Below are 24,365 nucleotides of genomic sequence, written 5' to 3'. Positions count from 1 at the left end.
ATCCGCCCGCCTCAGCCTCCCAAAGTGCTGGGATTACAGGCGTGAGCCATCGTGCCCAGCTTCATGTAGGGTTTTTAAAAAAGGGGTATTGTTTGAATGTTATACCCCTTGTATAAAATCACTGTAGTGGAAAAACTGGAGGATTTTAACTATGGTTGATATAAGCCATTTTGTATTTTTAAAAGGTCACTCAGGCTTCTGAGTCAATAACAGATTATAGGAGTTGAGAGGGAAGAGTGGAAGCTGAATGACTCTTTAAGAGTCTATTGCAGTTTTCTATGCAAGAGGTGATGGTGAGTTCACCTAGATTTGAAACGAAAGAGATGAAAGGAGATGAAAAGGAAAAGAAATGATTGGGATATGTTTTGGAGATAACAGGACTTACTGATGTGTTGAAGCAAAGGAAAGAATCAAGAATAAATCCTAGATTTCTGCCTTTAGCCACATGGTAGAGAAACAGGTGCTGTTAATCGGGGGTTGGGGGGAATTCTGGGGAAGGAGAAGGTTGGCAGAGAGGGGGGGTGAGTTAGATCAGTATTCTGCTTTGTTTCTATTCAGTTTGAGATGCCATGTGGCAATGTCAATTAACTAAATATAGAAGGGAGTTCAGAGCTCAGAGGCAAAGTCAACACTGGGGATAAAGATTTTGAGAGTCATTGGCATATACATCATATTTAAAGTCATATGACTATATATTTATATATTATATATATTCAAATATTTAGCTATATATAACCAGTTGTATTTATTTAGTTATATAACTATTATATGACTAGTTATATTTATATATTTATATAACTAGTTATATTTATATTTAGTTATATATATAAAACATATATAACTATATATAACATGTATATATATAACTACATATAAATATAAATATATGTAAATATAAATATATATATATATAACACTAGGAAAAACAAGGACCCCAAGGCAAAGGAACGGTTTACCTAGGAAATAGTTAACTCACTACTTCTAGAATTGTTTAAGAAGAGACCAGTGAGCATCGACCAGTTGCTGTCCAGGGTAAAGGTCTGCTAATGAATTCTTAGGCTCCATACAAATATAAAATTCTATGATTCTGAGAGGTCTAAATGATGTTGCGATCAGTAGAACTGACCTGTAATGAGTTTTACCTTGTGGATGCATCTACGTTGAAATTTATTAATTTTAAACCTGTCTTAAGACAGTTGTTAATGGCACCCTATCATGTTCCACTGTGTTTCTCTTTGTTTCATTTTCTGTCCAGCTTTCTCCTCTCTGCTTCCATTTTTAATTTTTAAAAATTTATTCTCTCTCCCTCTGTTTGCCTCAATTTTTCTTTCCCGTGGACCTTCCAGGGCTGTAGACAGGCACTATTTAGCCCAGCTAGTCACAGTCAGCTTTAGAAGATTTGCTGATCTCTGCTGTAGTTACAAATATAATGGTTACTTAAAACACAAAATACCATTGGGTAGTTTTGTTTATTGTTGTTTCCAAACTACAGCTATCAGTTCATGTACTTTAGTAATCATTAAGTAATGAAATCCAGTGGTTCTCCAATACCATAGGATGCACAATCAAGAAAAAACTCTGCTTTAGGCAGAACCTAAATTGGTTTAGTCTTTAACTGATCTTGTCCATTTTGTTTTTCATTGCATACATGCATTTATATTGCACCTAGTACAGACTTGCATACATAGTAATGTGATTAATAAATATTTTGCTGAATGAATGAACACATGAATGTTTTATTCAGACGAATATCTAAAACGAAAGAATAAATTAAAGTTAGTGCAAACTAGGTAACTTTAAATTCTATATTATGGACTCTACAAAGAGGATACATTGGAGATTTGATTTTCATAAGATCCTCAGTAGTATGCATTAGGTAGATTGACATGTGAACACTATAAAAATTTGGTTCTATTATCGATAGCATCAGGTACTTGACCTTCATTGTGCTCAAATTTGGAGAATTTGGAGTCTAATTTATAAATGTTTAACACACAAATAGGGAACTATTGTGTTTAATAAGTATTACTATGTGAAGATGTGTGCATGTTCCCAATTGTACTTTGAAAGTCAGCTTATAAACATATATAAATATAAAACCATAGGATTCTCAGAAATAGGAGATCATAGTATTACACAACATAGTGTCTTTGTTTAGTTAGAGAAACATGTTGTTTAGCACTAACATGTAAGCTGTGTAGAGCAGAATCACTAATGATTTACTGGTACATAATAATTTACATATAAATAAAAATGGAATACATAATAAAAGAGTGAAGGAGTGAACACGTGGTCAAGCAATTAGGTGAGAATTCCTTACTTCACATATAGCCACTATACATGTGAATTTTAGAAAAAAGAAGCACTCTACTCTCCTAAAGATAAATTTTCTTGTTCTATAGTGAAAACATATGAAATTATTACCTCCATATCAGTGCCAGGTTACAACTTCTGTCTTGAACATAGTCTTTTGTCTTCTTGAGAAGCAATTCCACAAAGTCAGGATTACCTTTTCTGGCAAAAACCCAGTACAGAATTGTATTCACACATATTTCAGTGAAGTCGAGGTTAAAACTTACTTCAAAACGGTATCCTGATTTTTCCACAAATGCAATGTAATCTGTGAGTAGTGCGTCAAAACCATCCAAGTCCACATACCTCAGAATTTTTGCCAGTGATCTGTAAATCCTTGGTTCGTAACAGTGATATCCCCACTGACCCAAAAACTGTAGGGAGGGTCTTTTAACAATTTTGTCAAGGAGGTTGCAGAATATATTGCTTCTTGGACAAGAAGTCTTACGACATAATTTAGTAGATTTACTCATTGTTACTTATAGCAGCACTGTAGAAATAAAATCAGAGGTAAGCATACTGTAATCCTCCAGTTACATATTTTGACAATGTGGCAGGCTTTACTCCACAAACAGAAGTGCCCTTTAAACTGTAACCAGAAAAAATAAATATTACCATAAAGTACTGGATGACATCACAATAGGTGGAGATTCCTCCACAATAGGTAGAGGTCACCAGCATAGGTCAGAGGGGATATTGTATGTAACTGGTGACATTTGAAAGAGACATATTGGACAGAAATGACATACGTGAAAGCTAAGATACAATATATTTAATTTTCTAAGAATTCAGTTCAAGGTAGTCTGCCTGGTTTCTCAAGTTCTGCATGTTTCTTCAGTAGACTAAATAATGGTAATAAACACATTGATTATCCTTTGTAGGCTATTATGTAAGCAGACAATGATTGCTAGAGTGAATAAATTCAAGTGTTGTTCTCATGTTCTGCATGAATACTGTATGCTCTCACTTAATCCTCATTGATTATTTCCCCTATCTTGTAGTTGAGGAAATTGAGGCTTACACAGATAATTTTTTTGTTGTTTTTTGTTTTTTGAGACAGGGTCTTACCGTGTCACCCAGGCTGGAGTACAGTGGTACGATCATGACTCACTGCGGCCTTGACCTCCTGGGCTCAAGCTTTCTCTCACCTCAACTTCCCAAACAACTGGGACTACAGGCATGCACCGCCATGCCTGGCTAATTTTTGTATTTTTTATAGAAACAGAGTTATGCCATGTTGGCCAGGCTGGTCTTGAACTCCCGAGCTCAAGTGATCTCCCTGCCTCAGCCTCCCAAAGTGCTAGGATTACAGGCTTGAGGCACTGTGCCTGACTGAGGCTTACATAGGTTAAGTAACCTGCTAATATATTCATTCCCAAAGAGAAAGAATGTCATACAATATTAACCAAAATTTAAAGACTTTGTTTTAGATTTTTGTTGTTGAGACAGTGTCTCACTCTTTTGCCTTGGCTGGAGTGCAGTGGTGCGATCTTGGCTTACTACAACCTCCACCTCCCAGGTTCAAGCAATTCTCCTGCCTCAGCCTCCTGAGTAGCTGGGATTACAGGTGCACACCACCACGCCCGGATAATTTTTGTATTTTAGTAGAGACAGGGTTTCACCATGTTGGCCAGGCTGGCCTCGAACTCCTGACCTCATGATCCGCCTGCCTTGGCCTCCCAAAGTGTTGAGATTTCAGGCGTGAGCCACTACGTCTGACCTTTTTTTAGAATTTTAAATTTTACAGAAACTATTCCTCTATAAACCAGGCAGAATGTATACAATTTGAGCATTAAAGGTACTTCAAGCTTGATATGGTGTCCTTGCCCCACTACAATAAAGGGGAAAGATGTTATGGTTGTTTTTATCATTATTCTGTAGTTAATGTTTCAGCCACCTCTTTATACCATTCGCAGAGTGATCAGTCTTAACAACCTTGGGTGTATGTATTAGCATTTTAAAAGGTAATTAAATATATTCTTTTTCCTTTGGCATATTTTTATTTAAATCATGTGAATGATGTCTCTTTAGTAAGAAAAAATTATTACTTTAGATTTACTATAATATACATCTACTAATATTGCATTTTATTTTGTAAACTCTAAACTGTCTTTTCCCAGCTGGACAACCTGATTAAACTAACTACATATTGTCATCTTTCTGAAAACCAAGTTTTGTCATTTTCTTTCACTTTTTCTGTTTTACTTTTTTTGCCTCAAAAAATATTTTTTAAATTAAACTATTTTACTGATTTCTTAATACAATACATAAAACTTATAAAAAATTGAAACATTATAGAGCCAGCAACAATTCCTCCCTGAGATAATCATCTTAGCAGTTTTATGTATAGCCTTTCAAATGTTTTTGCTTATGTGTGTATAAAATTTTCTTTTTTTAAAAGAATACAGATACCTAATCTGAAAAAAATTTGTCATTCTTATACAAATAGGATACATTACACATATCTTGCTCTATCAGTTACTTTTTATTTCTATAACAACGTAGTATTATTACCTTTGTATGACCGTATATGGTCATACGTGCTAACTCTATGTCCTACTTGTTACATATCCAGTACTGTTTTAAGTGCTTTATATATTAACTCCTTTATTTCTTACTTCACAGATAAGGAAGCTGAGATGTAGAGCTGAAGTGTCTTGCCCAAGATCATTTGTCTAGTAAGTGATAAAGCTGGAATTTGAACCCAAAGAGAATAGGGCTAGAGGCTTTCTCTCTACTCTCCCCTGGTTCTCCAAAGTGAGCTACCTTTCCATTTCTATGGCTAGTTTATGAAATACAGTCATGAAACAAGAGCTCTACAATTATATGTCAAAAAGCAGAAGATAGATAGTAGGTTAATCCTGCTTTTGGAAAAAAGTGTTCAGAATATACGTTAAAGTAATACTAACGTAAATCTGTGGATATGAAAAACTGAGTGATTTTTTCTCATTTTTCTTTGTACTTTCTTGATAATTTGAATATCAGTGTGTATTTTTTGATTATGAGAAACAAGTCATGCTCACTTTGAAAATAATAACTACAACATAGTAAGTCAAAGCTGTTGCTGCATTAGTTCTTTAAAATTTTTAAAACATTGGCCGGGCACAGTGGCTCACGCCTGTAATCCTAGCATTTTGGGAGGCCAAGATGGGCCATGCTTTAATAAATGTCCTGACTTAAAGAAAGAAAAATGTTACATACATGTTTCTTACATTATATGCTAATAATTGAGAAATAATAAGTTTCAACTAAATATCTTACCTGTTCTTTTCAGTACTTAAGATTGCATAACCTAAACATAGATTGAATGTTGGCCTTTATGTGTTGTAAGTAGGCCAAAAGCTATATAGGTCCCAAATGCTGCCTGAAATTTCTACTCACTTATTCTTTTAGATTAGGGCATTTCAGACCTAGGTGTTATAGTTGAAATCATTATTACTAACTAATGCTTGAAGTAATTTGTTTTTATTGTATTCCTAAGCCTATGACCTGGCTCAACCCAGCTACAAGTTGTTAATAAGAGGGAAGCATATCAGGAAAATCTGAGTGCAATGGTTTAGGAATTGGGAAAGTATAAAAGGTGTAGCACAACAGCACTAGACAACTGAGGTAGTCACCTACCTAAGGAGAGATGCCAAGGACAAAGTTGGCCAGCTAAGCACTTTCTCCAGAAATGGGATTTATAGGTAAGTCATACATGAGTGAAATGTTTGCATAGTCTCAGCAAACTACAAAACAAATGTCAGTAGATAAGAATGACTTTGATGGATTCAGTAGTACAGTTGTTACATAATTATATAAAATTAAGCTTGTAAAAGTTCTATTCTATCTACTCTATAAAGTTTATACAGATTGAGCATCCCTAATCTGAAAATCCAAAATCCAAAATGCTCCAAGATTTGAAACTTTTGTGGCTCTGATATGACATCAAAAGTGGAAAATTCCACACCTGACATGTTTGCTTTCTGATGATTCAATGTACACAAACTTCGTTTCATGCATAAAATTATTTTAATATTGTATAAATTTATCTTTAGGCTATATATATAAAATGTATATGGAACATAAATGAATTTCATGTTTAAACTTGGATCTCATTCCCAAGATATCTCATTGTGTATATGTATGCAAAAATTCCAAAATTTGAAACAAATTCGAAATCTGAAACACTCTGGTCCCAAGCATTTTGGATCGGGATACTCAGCCTGTATTAGCCCTTTTACCAGGCTTTGCCATTCTCACTACCATTCATTTCTAGTATTGATTCGTGTATTTAAAAGAAAATACAAAGCAAAAATATATTTGAGAGAAGAGGAATTTCATGATTTTTGAAGTATGGGTAGGATCAGTGTGTATTTCCAAAGGCAGAGTGTCCATGTCCATGCCCATGTACATATTATACGATGCCTTGAATATATTTTAATACCTCAGTGTCAGCTTTACAAAATATCTTAAGATACATGGCAAATTGGATTTTTACTGTTCTATTCATGAATTGAGATAACCCTCAGGAAATACTTAGACTCATAATTTTGGTTCCCTTAGAACTTTGGCTTGCACAGAGCTACAATTGGTAGACTTGTCTCCACCTCACAATATATACTCAAATTTATAACACAATCTTTAAACTTAATTTTAACTCAGTTTTTGAGTTAGGCTATTTTAAGACATAGCCTTGTCCAACTTTTATGTGAGTTTTCCTTGGGACCATGTCTACCCCTCAGGCTAGTCAGTTGTGGCTAAAAAAGTCAGAAACCACAAAATATCTAGTATTACAGTTAAATTTTAAAAATAAACACACAGGTGACTCATAATGAGCATATTGGAAATACGATTACTTGCAGAAAATCCTAAGAACATATGTGAAATTTTAACCCTTTAAAAACAAAATCAAAGGTCTAATCTTTTTAATTTATACTTAAAAGTCTCACCATGCTAGATGTCCTAGGATTATGAATACCTAAAAGCTATTAACAGATTCTTTTATTGTTTGTCACTCTTCTATTGAGCTATGCAAGGTTCTTTGAGATAAACACATTTAAGGTAGAAAATATCATCAGAAGTACATTAAAATCCAGATTTCACTTTATGTGTGGAAATCATGTGGTATTTTACCCAAGTAAGAATGTAAAGTTCTTACCTTCTCTCTTCCTCAGGAGAATATCACCTCTGCCACGTAGGTGTCATTTTTCCCCTTATCTTGTATTGTGATCAAAGAAACACATAACATAAAATCTCCCCTCTTAACAAACTTTTAAGTGTAAGCAAATATCTAGAACTTTTTCATCTTTGCATAACAAAAACTGTATGCTTATTGATTAGAAACTCCCCATTCCTCCGTCCCCACAGTCCCTGGCAATCATCATTTTACTTTCTGCTTTGTTAAGTTTGACTGCTTTAGCTACCTCCCATAAGTGGAATCATGCAGCATTTCTTCTTCTCTGACTGGCTTATGTCACTTAGCATAATGTCCTCAAGGTTCTTTTATGTTGTGGCATATGGCAGGATTTACTTCTTTTATAAGGCTGAATAATATTCTGTTGTATGTATGTGGCACATTTTCTTTATCCATTCATCTGTAGGTGGATATTTAGGTTGTTTCCACCTCTTGACTATCGTAGATAATGCTGCCACAAACATGGGAGTGGAAATATCTCGTTGAGATCCTCTTTTCAATTCTTTTATATAAATACCCAGAAGTGGAACTGCTGGATCATATGGTACTACTCTTTTTAATTTTTTGAATCAATCATTTTAAATCAATCAATGATTTTAAGTGTTAAAATTACCCCTCTATTTGAATAATCATTTTACCATCCTGTTCTATTTTAATATATGAATCTTCAGTTTGAGTATTGCATCATATAGATAGAGATTTAGAATCTATTCAGTCAAAGGAAGCTTGTGATATAAATTTTAATTCTTTCATCAATCATCGCGCCCAGCCCTCCTTACTGTTTTCTGTGATGGCTGCACAATTTTACATTTCTACCAACAGTGCACAAAGGCTCCAGTTTCTTTACATCCTCAGCAACGTTTGTTGTTTCCTGTTTGTTTTTTGTGTTTTGTTTTGTTTTTTATATAATGGCCCATCATAACAGGTATGAGGTGATAGCTCATTGTGGTTTTGAGCCTCTTAACTGATTTCTGGATATCTAACAAAGATGAAGCATATAACATAGTAATCAGTATTTTAGGGAATTCAAGCATAAAACTATTAGAATCTAGCACTCAACCAGTGGTCAATTGACAGCTGACATTTGAGAGACAGAAAGATCTAAGGGACAAAATAATTATACATTTCTATAGCTTATCCTAACATTTCTGCACTCTTAGATTATCATGAATTAGTTTCCAGATATTTTGTTAAGCCACTGTCATGTGGCTCCTTTTAATAATGGACACTACCTGTATAGTCAATTTTTAAATGAGATATAATGTACATTCTATAAAATTCACTCTTTTAAAGTATAATGAGCAAAGTTTCAACCAGAGTTTTATAAAAATCTCCAATTTTTTTTTTCTTTTGCGATACAGTCTCGCTCTGTCACCCAGGCTGGAGTGCAGTGGCATGATCTTGGTTCACTGCAACCTTCGCCTCCCGGGTTCAAGAGATTCTCCTGTCTCAGCCTCCTGAGTAGCTGAGACTACAGGCGTGTGCCACCACGCCCAGTGAATTTTTGCACCATGTTGGCCAGATTGGTTTTCAACTCCTGACTTCAGGCGATCCACCCACCTCGGCCCCCTAAAATTCTGGGATTACAAGCATGAGCCATCATGCCCAGCCAAAAATCTCCAGACTTTTAAATTAACGTGTCTTCTATTATTTGATTCCCTTCCATCTCCTAGAAAAAAAGGGTTTGATATTTATTAATAATTCAATGAAGGCATTTCTGTAATCAGCTTAGACAACATTACCCAAGTACATATTTTGCAATAAAACTGAGTAACTTGAAAATATTGGCAGTTGTCAAGAATTACTTTGGCACTCAGAACATTTTTTATAGCCTCTATGCTCCTGTGTCAGTAACACAATTGATTTTAAGTGTTAAAATTATCCCTCTGCTTGAATAATCATTTTACCATCCTGTTCTATTTTAATGTATGAATCTTCAGTTTGAGCATTGCATCATATAGATAGAGATTTAGAATCTATTCAGTCAAAGGAAGCTTGTGATATGAATTTTAATTCTTTCATCCATCATCATTCTGCTTTAGGTTTTAAACTTTGTAAATTGGCTTTTACAATCAGTTTACATATATATGTGTGTGTGTATAGATGTACAGTCATGCATCGCTTAACAATGGGGACAGATTCTAAGAAATGCATTGTTAGGTTGTTTCATTGTTGTATGAATATCATACAGTGTACTTACAAAAACCTCAATGGTTTAGCCTACTATACACCTAAGCTATATGGTATAGCTTATTGCTCCAAGGCTACAAACCTGTACAGCATGCTAAATAGCGTGGGCAATTATAACACAATGGTAAATGTTTTTGTATCTAAACATAGAAAAGACACAGTAAAAACAGTATAAAAGGGCGAGGTGCAGTGGCTCATGCCTGTAATCCCAGCACTTTGGGAGGCTGAGGCGGGTGGATCATGAGGCCAGAAGATCGAGACCATCCTGACTAACATGGTGAAACCCCCTCTCTACTAAAACTACAAAAAGTTAGCCGGGTGTGGTGGTGGGCGCCTGTAGTCCTAGCTACTGGGGAGGCTGAGGCAGGAGAATGATGTGAACCCTGGAGGCAGAGCTTGCAGTGAGCCAACATTGCTCCACTGCACTCCAGCCTGGGCAACAGAGCGAGACTCCATCTCAAAAAAAACAAAAACAAAAAAAGTATAAACGATTTTTTTAAATGGTATACCTGTTAAGGCACTTACCATGAATGGAGCTTGCAGGACAGAAATTTGCTTTGGGTGGGACAATCAGTCAGTTGCGAGTGAATATGAAGACCTAGGACATAATTGTTCAATATTGCAGACTTTATAAACACTGTACAAATTAACTATACTAAATTTATTTAAAATTTTCTTTTCTTCAGTAATAAATTCATCTTAATATAACTTTAAAAAATAAAAGAAAATTTTGTGGATACATAGTAGGTGTATATATTTATGGGGTACCTAATATGTTTTGATACAGGCATGCAATGTGAAATAAGCACGTCATAGAGAATGATGCACAATGTGAAATAAGCACATCATGGAGTATTCATTCCCTCAAGCATTAATCTTTTGAGTTACAAACAATCCAATTACATTTTTAAGTTATTTAAAAATATACAATTATTATTGACTATAGTCACTTTATTCTACTATCAAATAGTAGGTCTTATTCATTCTTTCTATGGTTTTGCACCCATTAACCATACCCACCTCCCCACCAACCACCCCACTGCCATTCCCAGCTTCTGGTAACCATCCTTCCACTCTCTGTGTCCATGAGTTCAGTTGATTTGATTTTTTAGTTCTCACAAATAAGTGTGAACATGTGATGTTTGTCTTTCTTTGCCTGGCTTATTTCACATAACATGATGATCTCCAGTTCCATACGTGTTGCAAATAACTGGATCTCATTCTTTTTATGGCTGCATAGTACTCCATTGTGTATATGTGCAACATTTTCTTTATCCATTCACCTATTAATGGACACACCTGTTTCCAAATCTTAGCTATTGTAAACAGTGGTGCAATAAACCTGGGATTGCAGATATCTCTTTAGTATACTGATTTCCTTTCTTTTTTTTGTTATTAATATACTCTAAGTTCTAGGGTGCACGTGCACAATGTGCAGGTTTATTACATATGTATACACGTGCCATGTTGGTGTGCTGCACCCATTAACTCGTCATTTATGTTAGGTATATCTCCTAATGCTATCCCTCCCCCAGCCTCCCACCAAAGGACAGGCCCCAGTATGTGATGTTCCCCTTCCTTTGTCCAAGTGTTCTCATTGTTCATTTCCCACCTATGAGTGAGAACATGCAGTGTTTGGTTTTCTGTCCTTGCAATAGTTTGCTGAGAATGATGGTTTCCAGCTTCATCCATGTCCCTACAAAGGACATGAACTTATCCTTTTTTATGGCTGCATTATATTCCATGGTGTATATGTGCCACATTTTCTTAATCCAGTCTATCATTGATGGACATTTGGGTGGGTTCCAAGTCTTTGCTATTGTGAATAGTGCCGCAATAAACATACATGTGCATGTGTCTTTATAGCAGCATGTTTTATAATCCTTTGGGTATATACCCAGTAATGAGATGGCAGGGTCAAAAGGTGTTTAAAGTTCTAGATCCTTGAGGAATCGCCACACTATCTTCCACAATGGTCGAACTAGTTTACAGTCCCACCAACAGTGTAAAAGTGTTCCTATTTCTCCACATCTTCTCCAGCACCTGTTGTTTCCTGACTTTTTAATGATTGCCATTCTAACAGGTGTAAGATGGTATCTCATTGTGGTTTTGATTTGCATTTCTCTGATGGCCAGTGATGATGAGCATTTTTTCATGTGTCTGTTGGCTGTATAAATGTCTTCTTTTGAGAAGTGTCTGTTCATATCCTTTGCCCACTTTTTGCTGGGGTTGTTTGTTATTTTCTTGTAAATTTGTTTGAGTTCTTTGTAGATTCTGGATATTAGCCCTTTGTCAGATGAGTAGATTGCAAAAATTTTCTCCCATTCTGTAGATTGCCTGTTCACTGTGATGGTAGTTTCTTTTGCTGTGCAGAAGGTCTTTAGTTTAATTAGATCCCATTTGTCTATTTTGGCTTTTGTTGCCATTGCTTATGGTGTTTTAGACATGAAGTTCTTGCCCATGCATATGTCCTGAATGGCATTGCCTAGGTTTTCTTCTAGGGTTTTTATGGTTTTAGATCTAACATTTAAGTCTATAATACATCTTGAATTAATTTTTGTATAAGGTGTAAGGAAGGGATCCAGTTTCAGCTTTCTACATATGGCTAGCCAGTTTTCCCAGCACCGTTTATTAAATAGGGAATCCTTTCCCTATTTCTTGTTTTTGTCAGGTTTGTCAAAGATCAGATGGTTGTAGATGTGTGGTGTTATTTCTGAGGCCTCTATTCTGTTCCATTTGTCTATATCTCTGTTTTGCTACCAGTACCATGCTGTTTTGGTTACTATAGCCTTGTAGTATAGTTTGAAGTCAGGTAGCGTGATGCCTCCAGCTTTGTTCTTTTGGCTTAGGATTGACTTGGAAATGCAGGCCCTTTTTTGGTTCCATATGAACTTTAAAGTAGTCTTTTCCAATTCTGTGAAGAAAGTCATTGGTAGCTTGAAGGGGATGGCATTGAATCTATAAATTACCTTGGGCAGTGTGGCCATTTTCACAATACTGATTCTTCCTATCCATGAGCATAGAAGGTTCTTCCATTGTGTTTTCTTTTATTTCATTGAGCAGTGGTTTGTAGTTCTCCTTGAAGAGGTCCTTCACATCCTTTGTAAGTTGGATTCCTAGGTATTTTATTCTCTTTGAAGCAATTGTGAATGGGAGTTCACTCATGATTTGGCTCTCTGTTTGTCTGTTATTGGTGTATAAGAATGCTTGTGATTTTTGCACATTGATTTTGTATCCTGAGACCTTGCTGAAGTTGCTTATCAGCTTAAGGAAATTTTGGGCTGAGACAATGGGGTTTTCTAAATATACAGTCATGTCGTCTGCAAACAGGAACAATTTGACTTCCTCTTTTCCAAATTGTCTGATGCTAGGGCCAAAGGGCAGGCCACAGGCTGCAACTGCCTCCAGCAGTGAAGCCACTGTGCACTTTCACGTGCCCAGATAGAGTTTCCTGCCTATGGCTGTTACTGCTGTGGACTGCTGCATGTGGACTAAAGCATGTGTGGAACACAAGCTGCCACTACTGGAGATACAGTGCAAGTCAAGCATGGGCTGATGCTGTTAGGGCTGAAGTACGAGTGAAGCAGTTTCTCACTTTCCTGTGTACAGCTGATGCCACTGAAAGCAACCCTGGCCTCCTTAGTTTCAAGGCTGTAGTGCATCCCTGAGTACTCTGCCAGGGGCCTGGGGAATCACCCCACCCCTGCCCACCACAATCAGCGTCTGTACACACCATCGAGAGGCCTGAAGACAAGCCTGCCTTGCATAGCTTCACACCGTACCCCTCAGTGTTAGAGCACACAGTCCTGGGGCCTGGGAAATTATACAGCCTGGGCCACCACTGTTGGTACCTGAGTACTTCTCTAGAGGTGTTGAGGTTGGACCCACCCACCCTGCTGCTACCATCACAGCTGGAACTTATCTTCATGTGTCATTTGCGGGCCTGGAAACTTCCTGCCCAGCTCATTGCAGTCACCATTAAGACCAGTGTGCACCACTTGGGATGCAGAGGGTTTTCCTGCCACTGCTGCCACCATTGCTTGTTCCATGCCTGCTACCCAGAGACCTGAGAACCTATCCATTTGTTTGGCCCACTCCTGCCACCACTGGCATCTGAGCAAGAATCAGCCTGGCTGGACCTGCTATTACTGGTGCCAGCATACACCACACTGGGGCACCAAAGGCAGACATGCTCAACCCACTGCTGCCATCACTGGGACCTGAAGACTGGCCTACCTGGTATTCCCATTCCCAGCAAAACTTCATCACAGCCTCTACTAATAACCACACTCTAAGCCATCAAGGAAATCAGACTCAACTAATACTGTTTACAGTCAAAGAATCATACCAAGACTACAGTACTGCAGGCACCCAGAATTATAGCCAAAGTGCCCTACCCAGCACTACAGATACATCATCAGGAAAAGGTCCTCCCCTACAAAAGCAAATTCAAAAAATTGGAAGAAGCAACCATTAGACCAGTTGCACAGATATCAATATAAGGACACAGAAAACGTTAAAAAGCAAGTAAATGTGACACCTCCAAAGGAACGCAAGAATTCTCCAGCAACAAATTCCAGTCAAAAATAAATTTACAAACTCTCAGAAAAATTCAAAATATTTATTTTTAAGGAAGCTCAGTGGAATACAAGAGAATTCTGAAAAACAATAAGAAAAACAATTCAAGATATGAATAAGAAATTTATCAAAGAGATAGATATCATAAAAAAGAGCCAAACAGAAATTCTGTAAATAAAGGACTCATGAATGAAATACAAAATACATTTGAAAGCATCCACAATAGACTAGATCAAGCAAAAGAAAAATCTCAAACTTGAAGACAGGTGTTTTGAAATAACTCAGTCAAATAAAAATAAAGAAAAAAAAAAGAATGGCCAAAGACTTCCTGACATATGGAAGTCTGTAAAGTGGCCAGTTAGTCAAAATTTTGGAGTCCCAGAAGGCAAAGAGAAAAACAAAAGGGATAGAAAACCTATTTAAGCCAGGTGTGGTGGCTCACACCTGTAATCCCAGCACTTTGGGGGGCAAAGGTGGGTGGACTGCTTGAGCCCAGGAGTTTGAGACCAACCTGGGCAACATGGAAAAACCCTATCTCTAAAAAAAAAAGTTAGCTGGGCTTGGTGGCACACCTGTAGTCCCAGCTACTCAGAAGGCCAAGATGGGAGGATTGCTTGAGCCTAGGAGGTGTAGGTTGCAGTGAGTCAAGATCACATCACTGTACTGCAGCCTGGGTGACAGAGTGAGACCCTGTCTCAAAGAAAAAATAAATAAAAAAGAAAAAGAAAATGTATTTAATTAAGTAATAGATGAAAACTTCCCAAATGTAGCAAGGGATTTAGACATGCAGATACAGGTTGCTCTGAGATTCTCCACTGCACATTATAGCCAAAATGTCTAAAGTCAAAACAAAGAGAGAATGCTAAAACAGCAAGAGAAAAGCGTCTAGTCACCTATGAAGGAACCCCCATCAGACTAACAGTAGATTTCTCAGCAGAAATCTTACAGACCAGGAGAAAATAGAATCATATATTCAAAATACTGAAAAAAACTTCTGCCAGTCACAGATACTATACTCTGGCAAAGTCAGCCTTCATAAATGAAGGAGAAATAAAGTCTTCTCTAGACAAGCAAAAGCAGAGGGAATTCATCACCACTACACAAGAACTACAAGAAATGCCTAAGGAATCCTACACCTGGAAGTGAAAGCATAATATCTATCATCATGGAAGCACATGAAAATATAAAACCTACTCATAGAGCAAACACACAAACAGGGAAGAGAAAAGACTCAAATGTTGCCACTATATAAAACCACCAAACCACAACAATAAATAGTGAGAGAGAGAATATACAAAACAATCAGAAATCAATTAATAACATGGCAGAAATAAGCCACCACATATCAATAATAACCTTGAATGTAAACAGATTAAACTTTCCATTTAGAAAATATAGGCTGGCTGAGTGGATAATAAAACATGACCTGACTGTATGCTGCCTACAAGGAAATCATTTCACCTGTAAAAATACATAAAGACTGAAAGTAAAGGGATGGAAAAGATTTTCCATGCAAATGGAAACCAAAGCAAGCACAAGTAGCTATACTTATATCAGATAAAACAGACTATCAAAACAGTAAAAAGAGACAAAATGGGTCATTATATAATGATAAAGGGATTAATTCTACAAGAGGATATAATAATTATAAACATATATGCACCCAACACTGGGGCACCCAGACATATAAAGCAAATCTTATTAGATTTAAAGGGAGAGATAGACTTCAATAAAATAAAATTGGAGACTTCAACACCTGACTCTCAGCATTAGACAGATCATCTAGGCAGACAATTAACAAAGAAACATTAGATTTAAATTGCACATTAGACTAAATGGCCTGACAGACTTTTACAGAACATTTCATCCAGCAGCTACAGAACATACATTCTCCTCATCAGTACATCAAACATTCTCCAAGATAGAGCATATATTAGCACACAAAACGAGTCTCAACAAATTTTAAATGACTAAAATCATATTAACTATCTTCTTAGACCACATTGGAATAAAACTAGAAATCAATAACAAGACAAACAATGATGAAAGAAATCATAGAGAATGCAAACAAATGGAAAGACATCCCATGCTCATGGGTCAAAAGAACTAATATTAAAAGGACCATACTACTCAAAGCAATCTAAAAATTCAATGCAATCCCTATCAAAACACCAATTTCATTTTTCACATAATTAAAAAAACACTCCTAAAATTTGTATGAAACAACAACAAAAAAGCCCAGATAGCCAAAGCAATCCTGAACCAAAAGAACAAAGCTGGAGGCATCACACTACCTGCCTTCAAAATATATTACAAGGGTATGGTAACCAAAACAGCATGGCATTGGTATAAAAACAGACACATAGACGAATGGAACAGAATAGATAATCTAGAAATATATCCATATATTTATAGCCAGCTGATTTATCTTCCTTCCTTCCTTCCTTCGTTCCTTCCTTTTTCCACAGGGTCTCACTCTGTCACCTAGGCTGGAGTGCAGTGGTGTGATCTTGGCTCACTGCAACCTCCACCTCCTGGGTTCAAGTGATTCTCCCAGCTTAGCCTCCCAAGTAGCTGGAATTACAGGTGTGAGCCACCATGCCTGGCTAATGTTTTAGTATTTTTAGTAGAGATGGGGTTTTGCCATGTTACCCAGGCTGGTCTTGAACTTCTGGCCTCAAGTGATCCACCTGTCTTGGCCTCCCAATCAACTGATTTTAAATTAAAGCTATAAGAACATACATCAGGAAAAGGACTCCTTCTTCAATAAATGATGCTGGGGAAATTGGATATCCATATGCAGAAAAATGAAACCAGACTCCTATCTTTTGCTGTATACAAAAATAAACTCAAGATAGATGAAAGACTTAAATATAAGACCTGAAACTACAAAACTACTAGAAGAAAACATAGCGTAATCACTTCAGGACATTAGTATAGGCAAAGATCTCATGGCTAAAAGATCAAAAGTGCAGACAAAAAAACAAACAAACAAAAACCAAAACAAGAAAAACTGATAGAACTATATTAAGATATTAAGCTAAAAATCTTCTGCACAGCAAAGACAGTAAACAGAGTGAAGGGACAACCTGTTGATTGGGAGAAAATATTTTTAAACCATTCATTTGACAAGGAAGTTAATATCTGAATATACAAGAAACTCAAAACAACAATTAAAAAACGAATTCAATTAAAAAGTGGGAAAAGGATGCAAATGGACATTTCCCAAAAGAAGATATAAAAATGGCCAACAGCTGTATGTGGAAATTTTTAACATCACTAACCATCAGGGAAATGCAAATCAAAACCACAGTAAGATAGCATGTTATCCTAGTTGTAGAATGGCTACTATTAAAAAGATAAAACATTATTATGTTATAGATGCTGGCAAAGATGGAGAGAAAAGGGAACTCTCACATACTGCTGGTGGTATGTAAATTAGGACAGCCACTATGAAAAACATTATGGAAATTTATTTTAAAAGTCTAAAAATAAAACCCCCATTGATCAGCAATCTCACTATTGGATATTTATCCAAAGGAAAAGAAATCAGTATGTCAAAGTGATACCTGCACTCCCATGTTTATTGCAGCACTATTCACAATAGCAAAGATGTAATCAGACTAAGTGTCCATCAATGGATGAATGGTTAAAGAAAATGTGATATATATACATACTTGAATACTATTTGGCCATAAGAAATAATGAAATTATATCATTTGCAGCAATTTGTATGGAACTCAAGGTCATTAGGTCAAGTGAAATTAGCCAAGCACAAAAAGACAAATGTCACATGTTATCAATCATATATAGAAGCTAAAAAAGTTCAGCTATGGAGGCAGAGAATAGAATGATAGATACCAGAGGTGGGAAGGATGTGTGGGTGGAGTGGAGAGGGGATGAAGAGAGGTTAGTCAATCAGTACCAACGCAGTTAATAGAAGTTATAAATTCTAATGTTCGATTGCAGAGTAGGGTGACTATAGTTAGCAACAATGTATCAATAGTTAGAAAAGAGGATTTGAAATGTTCTCAGCACACAGACATGATAAATACTGAAGGTGATGGATACCCCAAATACCCTTACTTGATCATTTCACATTCCATGCATGTAACAGATACTCACATGTACCCCATATACATGTAAAATATTATTTATCAATTTAAAAAATCTTTTGATTCCCTTTTGAGAAGGGAAGGAGAAGGCCAGAGAGTGACCTTCCTAGCTTTTATGGCCTGTTTCAGGGAGAAGGGAATGGGGAAGGTGAGAGTAAGTAGTCTTCCTGCTTCTGCTGTTTTCTCAAATGCCTAAGTGCTATATTTCGGGAACACTATCAGTGCTAGAAAAATTTATGGTAAAAAGGTATTACTGGCCTAACCAGGAATGTTTTGTGGATCTTTAGCTGGATCAACCCAATATATGTTTTTCTTAATGTAAAAAGTAAAGTAGAGGTTCCTTTTCAAAGACTTTCCTCCCCATTTAATTAGGAATAAATAGTAACTTCTCTTAGAAGCAAAATTTATTCAAAGACCTGTGCTAACCTTCTTAAATATCTGCTAGCCATGATAAAGAAATCAATGTACTTTATGTTCTTAACTCCCACAATTTAGCCTAAATATTTGCCCTGGCATGCTTATACTGGTCCAAGCAAACATTAGGTCATATAGCCTGTTCCTCTTTCTTATCTGGAGGTGTTTTTACCTTTTTCAGCATTCCACAAGTTACTTCCTCCTTCCTTTGTTCTCCTCTGCCTTTGCCTCTTTTAAAAAGTTCCAAGTTGCTAGCCAATCGGGACAAATACAGAATATAAGGTCTTTTTCCAGCCAATGGAAACCGGACACAGCAGTAGGGTGGATGCGTCAGCTTATAAATGACCCTGTCTCCTTTGTTCGATGTACTCTCGTGGCAAAACTGCTGGCGAGTATACCCTTTCTGCAGGAAGTAAAAATGGCCTTGCTGAGTAAATTAAATTTATGTTCAAGTGCTATTTCTTTACAGCACCAGGGAACAAGCATTTCAAACACTTAATCTCCTCAAATTCCTTTTACCAGAGAGCTCCTTCTTTTAAAACTTTTTTTATGAGATAGCCTTACTTGCTTTCACAGATTTATACTTCTAGACTTTAAAAAACTGTTTTCTTGTCCTCATCAGATAATCATTAACTACAAATTTTCATTGTTGCCAACTAAAACAATTACTGAATTGTCTCTACATTTTTATCACATTAATTCATATATACACTGATATTATATCAAATTATATCACTTATTAGGTAGCTTTATAAGCTTTTTATTTTTTCAGAGAAAAGTTGGTATTATATAAGGGTAACATTAGTAGGCTGTTATGTATCCATGAACCATTATTCCCAATGTTAAATAATACTAAAATTATTTTCCTTTAGATGAAAAGGATGACTTCAGTGACTTTTATAATTCAGTGTGAAGCTAGCTTGAAGCTATCTTTAAATGCAACTCAATGTGATGTGCCTGCCTGAGGCAACTGACATTTCAGATTGTGATTCTTTTCACCCCCAAAGCAAGAAGGTCTGCTCTTTTCTGTAGTTAGAGCTATTTTAATGAAGTTAATTTAAGAGGTCAGAATCCAACTTGTGACTTCTCAGATTCTTTCATTTGCATTACAAATCATTTAAGGGAAAAAGGAGCAACTGACTCAAATATATTGGAGAAGGACTAGAGTAAAACATTATTAATGTGAACTGTTATTTTTGAAAATCTGATCATCTAGACAGAGGTAATGAAAGCCATCGACGAAATGCTTTACAATGGAAATCAGTAAGAGTTCATTGGGGAGATTAAACTATTCACTAGAACAGAATTTTTAATCACTCTCAGTATCTGAGAATACCAGTTACATAATGCCCAAATCACTTTATGAACAATGCCTTCCTGTTTTTCAGGCCAGGAGGAAAAAGAAGTGAGTCTTTATCATTTGGTTTTGTGCATCATTCTGTGGGTTAGCATAACTACGTGAATAGATGCTGGAAACCAAATACAGTAAGTCTTCATTTCATGTCCTTGATAAGGCTCTTGGAAACCTATGCAACTTTAGAAGAAACTACTTATAACAAAACCAATTTTACCATAGACTGATATATATATATATATACATATATATATGTGTATATATATATATGTGTGTATATATATATATATATATATATATATATAAAGACGTTTCTAAGACACATTTCTGATCACAAAAACATAAAATTTTTTTATGTTTTGATCTCCTGGGCTCAAGTGATCCTCCAAACTCAGCCTCCTAAGTAACCAAGATTACAGTTGTGCACCACCATGCCCAGCTAATTTTTAATTTTTTCTTTTTTGTAGAGATGGGGTCTCTCTCTGTTTTCCAGGCTAATCTCAAACTCCTGGCCTCCCAAAGTGCTGGGATTACAGGCATGGGCCAGCATATCGAGCCACTAAACTTTTAAATAAAGACACAAAACACTTTTAATATTAAGCATTGAAATACATGTGAACTATTCATACATTTAGGATTAATAAACACAAGCAAGATAATTATTTACCCAGTTTTTGGTGAATCAGTAAGTGATGGCAGTCATGGTTGTTAAATCAAGAAACATCTCCTACTATCATGCAGTTCAAAAACTAACTGACAAACAGGGTGGGTGCTCTGTGCACTTTCATAGCTCATCATTTATTGTCATATGTCGGTATGATTACCACCTACTTTATGAATTTTTATTTGACAATAATTTGTATTCATTTTTCAACTTGCTTATTAGAGTTCAGGGTCTTGGGTGGCCAGAGCCTATCCTGGCAGCTCAGGGCACAAGGTGGGAGCCAGTCCTGACAGGATGTCTTTCCATCACAGGGCGCACTTACCCCTACACTCATTCAGACTGACATCATTTAAATGCACCAATTCCACACACACGCACAGCTTTGGGATGTGGGAGGAAATTAGAGTGCCCAGAGAATACCCATGCAAACATGGGGAGAATGTGCAAACTTCACACAGACAGTGGCCCCAGCTTGGAATTGATTTTTTTTCTCATCAGTGTTATAACAAAATGATGTTGAATGAACCATTATTTAAAGGTCTGCCATACCAATATTTATTGACTATCTAGGCAGTGTCTTGCAGAGGATATAAAGTAAAATCAATGTGTGGTATACTTTCTTAAAGCTAATTTTAGATTAAAAATAAAATATTTTGTCAAATGAAAAGATTATTTTGTTGTGGAATATCACTGAATTTTGTCAGTTGTCATTTCAGTGCTTAAATGGGTATTGATCATGTATGTGAATTTCTAACAATTTTCTTGTAAACAAATGGAGGAACAAAAGCTTACTCTCTCTTGCCAAACAGCAAGTAAGCAAACAAAACCACAAGCCAATAACTAACAGACATGCATATCTGCAGCTCCTGTCAGCTCCCTGATAAGATGAAAAGGAGTGAGAGATTTTTAGTGGTAGAGGTTTTTTTGTTTTGTTTTGTTTTGTTTTTATCTACTTAAGTTTGGGTAAGTCTATAATACTATGGGTATGTATTCATGGACAAATGATCATTCTCTTGATATGAAAAGGACTGAATATCAGCTGTGGAGGGAAATAGAAAGACAACAATGGACCCAAGCCATGCAAGTTTTAAGTTTGTAAATACTGTACATCTCTTTTCTTGTTCCAGAATTTCATTACATTTGTATTTCTCTGGGAGGTGGCATACAATTTTATAATCAAGAGGGACAAGATAGAATCTTTTGTGCCTCCTGCTGTGGTTGCTCAATTGTGGTTTTAATTGTTGCACAAGCAGGAAAATAGATGGCTTTAATTCTAAAAGATTAAGAAGACTTGGGCAATATATGTATGCAGAAGATAGAGGCTGGTGCTCTTACTTAGGAAAACTAGTCAACCTTCACACACTCAGTAAGCAAGTTAATGAACTCCATTGGTAAAAGATAAACGAAAAGTGACATTTCTTTCCTTCTTTACTATATGGTTAGTTATTTTTATTTTCCTATATAATAGGCATGATTTATATAAATAGCATTTGTCTCTAATAGTGAAATGAGCATTGTATATAGAATGAGATGAACTGGGTTTAAACATAACACTATGGTTAATTAAACATAACACTATGGTTAATTAAACATATAATTGTATCCAAAATTACACATTTAAACTCCCTGGGTCTTTAGTTTTCTGTTTTGGAAAGTGAATATATTATAGCACATAATTTCTAAATTCGCCAGCTCATCTCTAAATTATCTAATATCTAATCCGGATTCAACTTTCCCCAAGTGTCCTAAGATGTGTCTTTAGAGTTTTTGTAAAAATATAAAACCAATAGAAATTCACAAGTTGCATTTAATTTTTTGTCTTTTTGGATTTTGAAACAGTTTTCAAACTCCTCTCATAATATTGACTCCATGATGATTATGGAATATCCTACATTCTGAATTTGTCTAATTGTTTCCTCATACTGAGCTTTAACTTCTTTCTTTATCTGTTATACTTTCTTCTTTCTTTTTTTATTTTGTTTTTTGAGACGGAGTCTCACTCTGTCGCCCAGGCTGCTATCACCCAGGCTGGAGTGCAGTGGCAGCAATTATGGCTCACTACAACCTCCGCCCCTCGGGTTCAAGTGATCCTCCTGTTCCCGGACCAAACTGAGGGTTGGGCTGCTATTTCTTGCGGCCCAATAACAAGATGCAGATGAACTGGGGAGGAAGAGAGTTTTTATTTCTGTAACCAGCTACAGGGAGAAGGCCTGGAAATTATCACCAGACCAACTCAAAATTACAAAGTTTTCCAGAGCTTATATACCTTATAAGCTATATGTCTACATGTAAGTGTGCATTAAATCTAAAGACATAAGTGATTAACTTCTTTTAATCTATCTATAACTAAGGTCTGGGTCCTGAAGACCTTCTTCTGGAGCCTCAGTAAGTTTAGTTTATCTAAATGGGTCTAGGTGCTGGGGTGATTACCTTTATCTTGTCTCTTGCTAAATCATAAAGGTTTGGGACATTCCTTTAGACCCCAATAAACTTGTTTGTGGAGGCCTGGCGAGTTTCTTCAGACCCCCAATAAAACTTCTTTAATCCTAAAAGGGTTCTGTCAGGAATTCCTTTGTTATCTTGTCATGCTTCAAGGCCCAGGAAAAGCCTAAGCAAAACTCTTGGCGGGCTCTTTGTTACATTCCAGTTTGTAAAAGGGCACTGGCTCAATCACCTTTTAATGTTTAACTTAGCTACTCAGTCAGTGCTGGGACAGTTGCAATGGAGGCCTGAATTAATGAGAACTGGCTTGCCACACTCCGTCCTCAGCCTCCCAGGTAGCTGGGACTACAGGCATGCATCACCACTCGTGGCTGCTGTTTGTATTTTTAGTAGAGATGGGGTTTCACAATGTTGGCCAGGCTGGTCTTGAACTCCTGACCTGAAGTGATCTGCCCGCCTCGGCGTCCCAAAGTGCTGGGATTACAGGCTGAGACACCATGCCTGGCATTATCTGTTATATTTTTTTGTAATCTAACTTCATTAAATTCAGTGTAGCATTTTTTTACAAGATTACTTCATAGGTTATATTGAAGTATATTTTGCATCATACCAGAAGTTACATGACATCATACTGTCCCAGCATTAGTGAAGCAAAGTTTGATCCTTCTTTAAGGTAGTGACTACCAGATCACTCCTTTTTTTTCCCTCCAACTCATATATTTTATACTTCCTTGACTTTCAACGTCATTTCAGGACATTTTATTACTGTACTCTTGGATTTCCTAAACATACATTCATCCTATCAGTAGCTGCCGGCTAAGTCTTCTAATCATTTTCATTATCTCCTTGGAGCAGGTATTCCCAGTTGCCTATTAGTATCTAAAATCCTTACCCTCTTGTGGTAGTCCCACAACACCTTATATTTTGTGGTCTCTTACCAAGCCCCTTTCTACTCCAACTAAATTAATTTGCTTTTTGTCTTCTCCACATGGTCTTTTCATTCTCACCTCTGCCTTCAATATCTGACTGCTTCCTCTGTAATCCCCCCTGCGACTGCCCCGGCTTGTTTATCACCTCCTT

General features: G+C 36.4%; 1 protein-coding gene across 3 annotated transcripts in view; it reads right to left on the bottom strand.

Moving 5' to 3' along the window:
* Positions 1 to 19,045, bottom strand: part of ASB17 (ankyrin repeat and SOCS box containing 17) — a 30,327-nt gene extending 11,282 nt beyond the window's left edge. Inside the window, exons 1-3 of one of the 3 annotated variants that reach the window (XM_008956026.4) lie at positions 18,998 to 19,045; positions 10,244 to 10,316; positions 2,425 to 2,842 (exon numbers count right to left, since the gene is read on the bottom strand). In XM_008956026.4, the coding sequence (XP_008954274.1) occupies positions 2,425 to 2,825 (401 nt within the window). In that variant the 5' untranslated portion in view covers positions 2,826 to 2,842; positions 10,244 to 10,316; positions 18,998 to 19,045. Of the gene's footprint in view, positions 1 to 2,424; positions 2,976 to 10,243; positions 10,317 to 18,997 lie in introns of those variants that run through there. The other 2 variants (XM_055117134.1, XM_034967834.3) reach the window with 2 other exon arrangements.
* Between the last annotated feature and the right edge of the window lie 5,320 nt (positions 19,046 to 24,365).

This window comes from Pan paniscus, chromosome 1 (assembly GCF_029289425.2).
Source record: "Pan paniscus chromosome 1, NHGRI_mPanPan1-v2.0_pri, whole genome shotgun sequence".
Classification (NCBI taxonomy): domain Eukaryota; kingdom Metazoa; phylum Chordata; class Mammalia; order Primates; family Hominidae; genus Pan; species Pan paniscus.
Note: the sequence above shows the minus strand (reverse complement) of the source record. Positions and strands in the feature narration are given on the sequence as shown.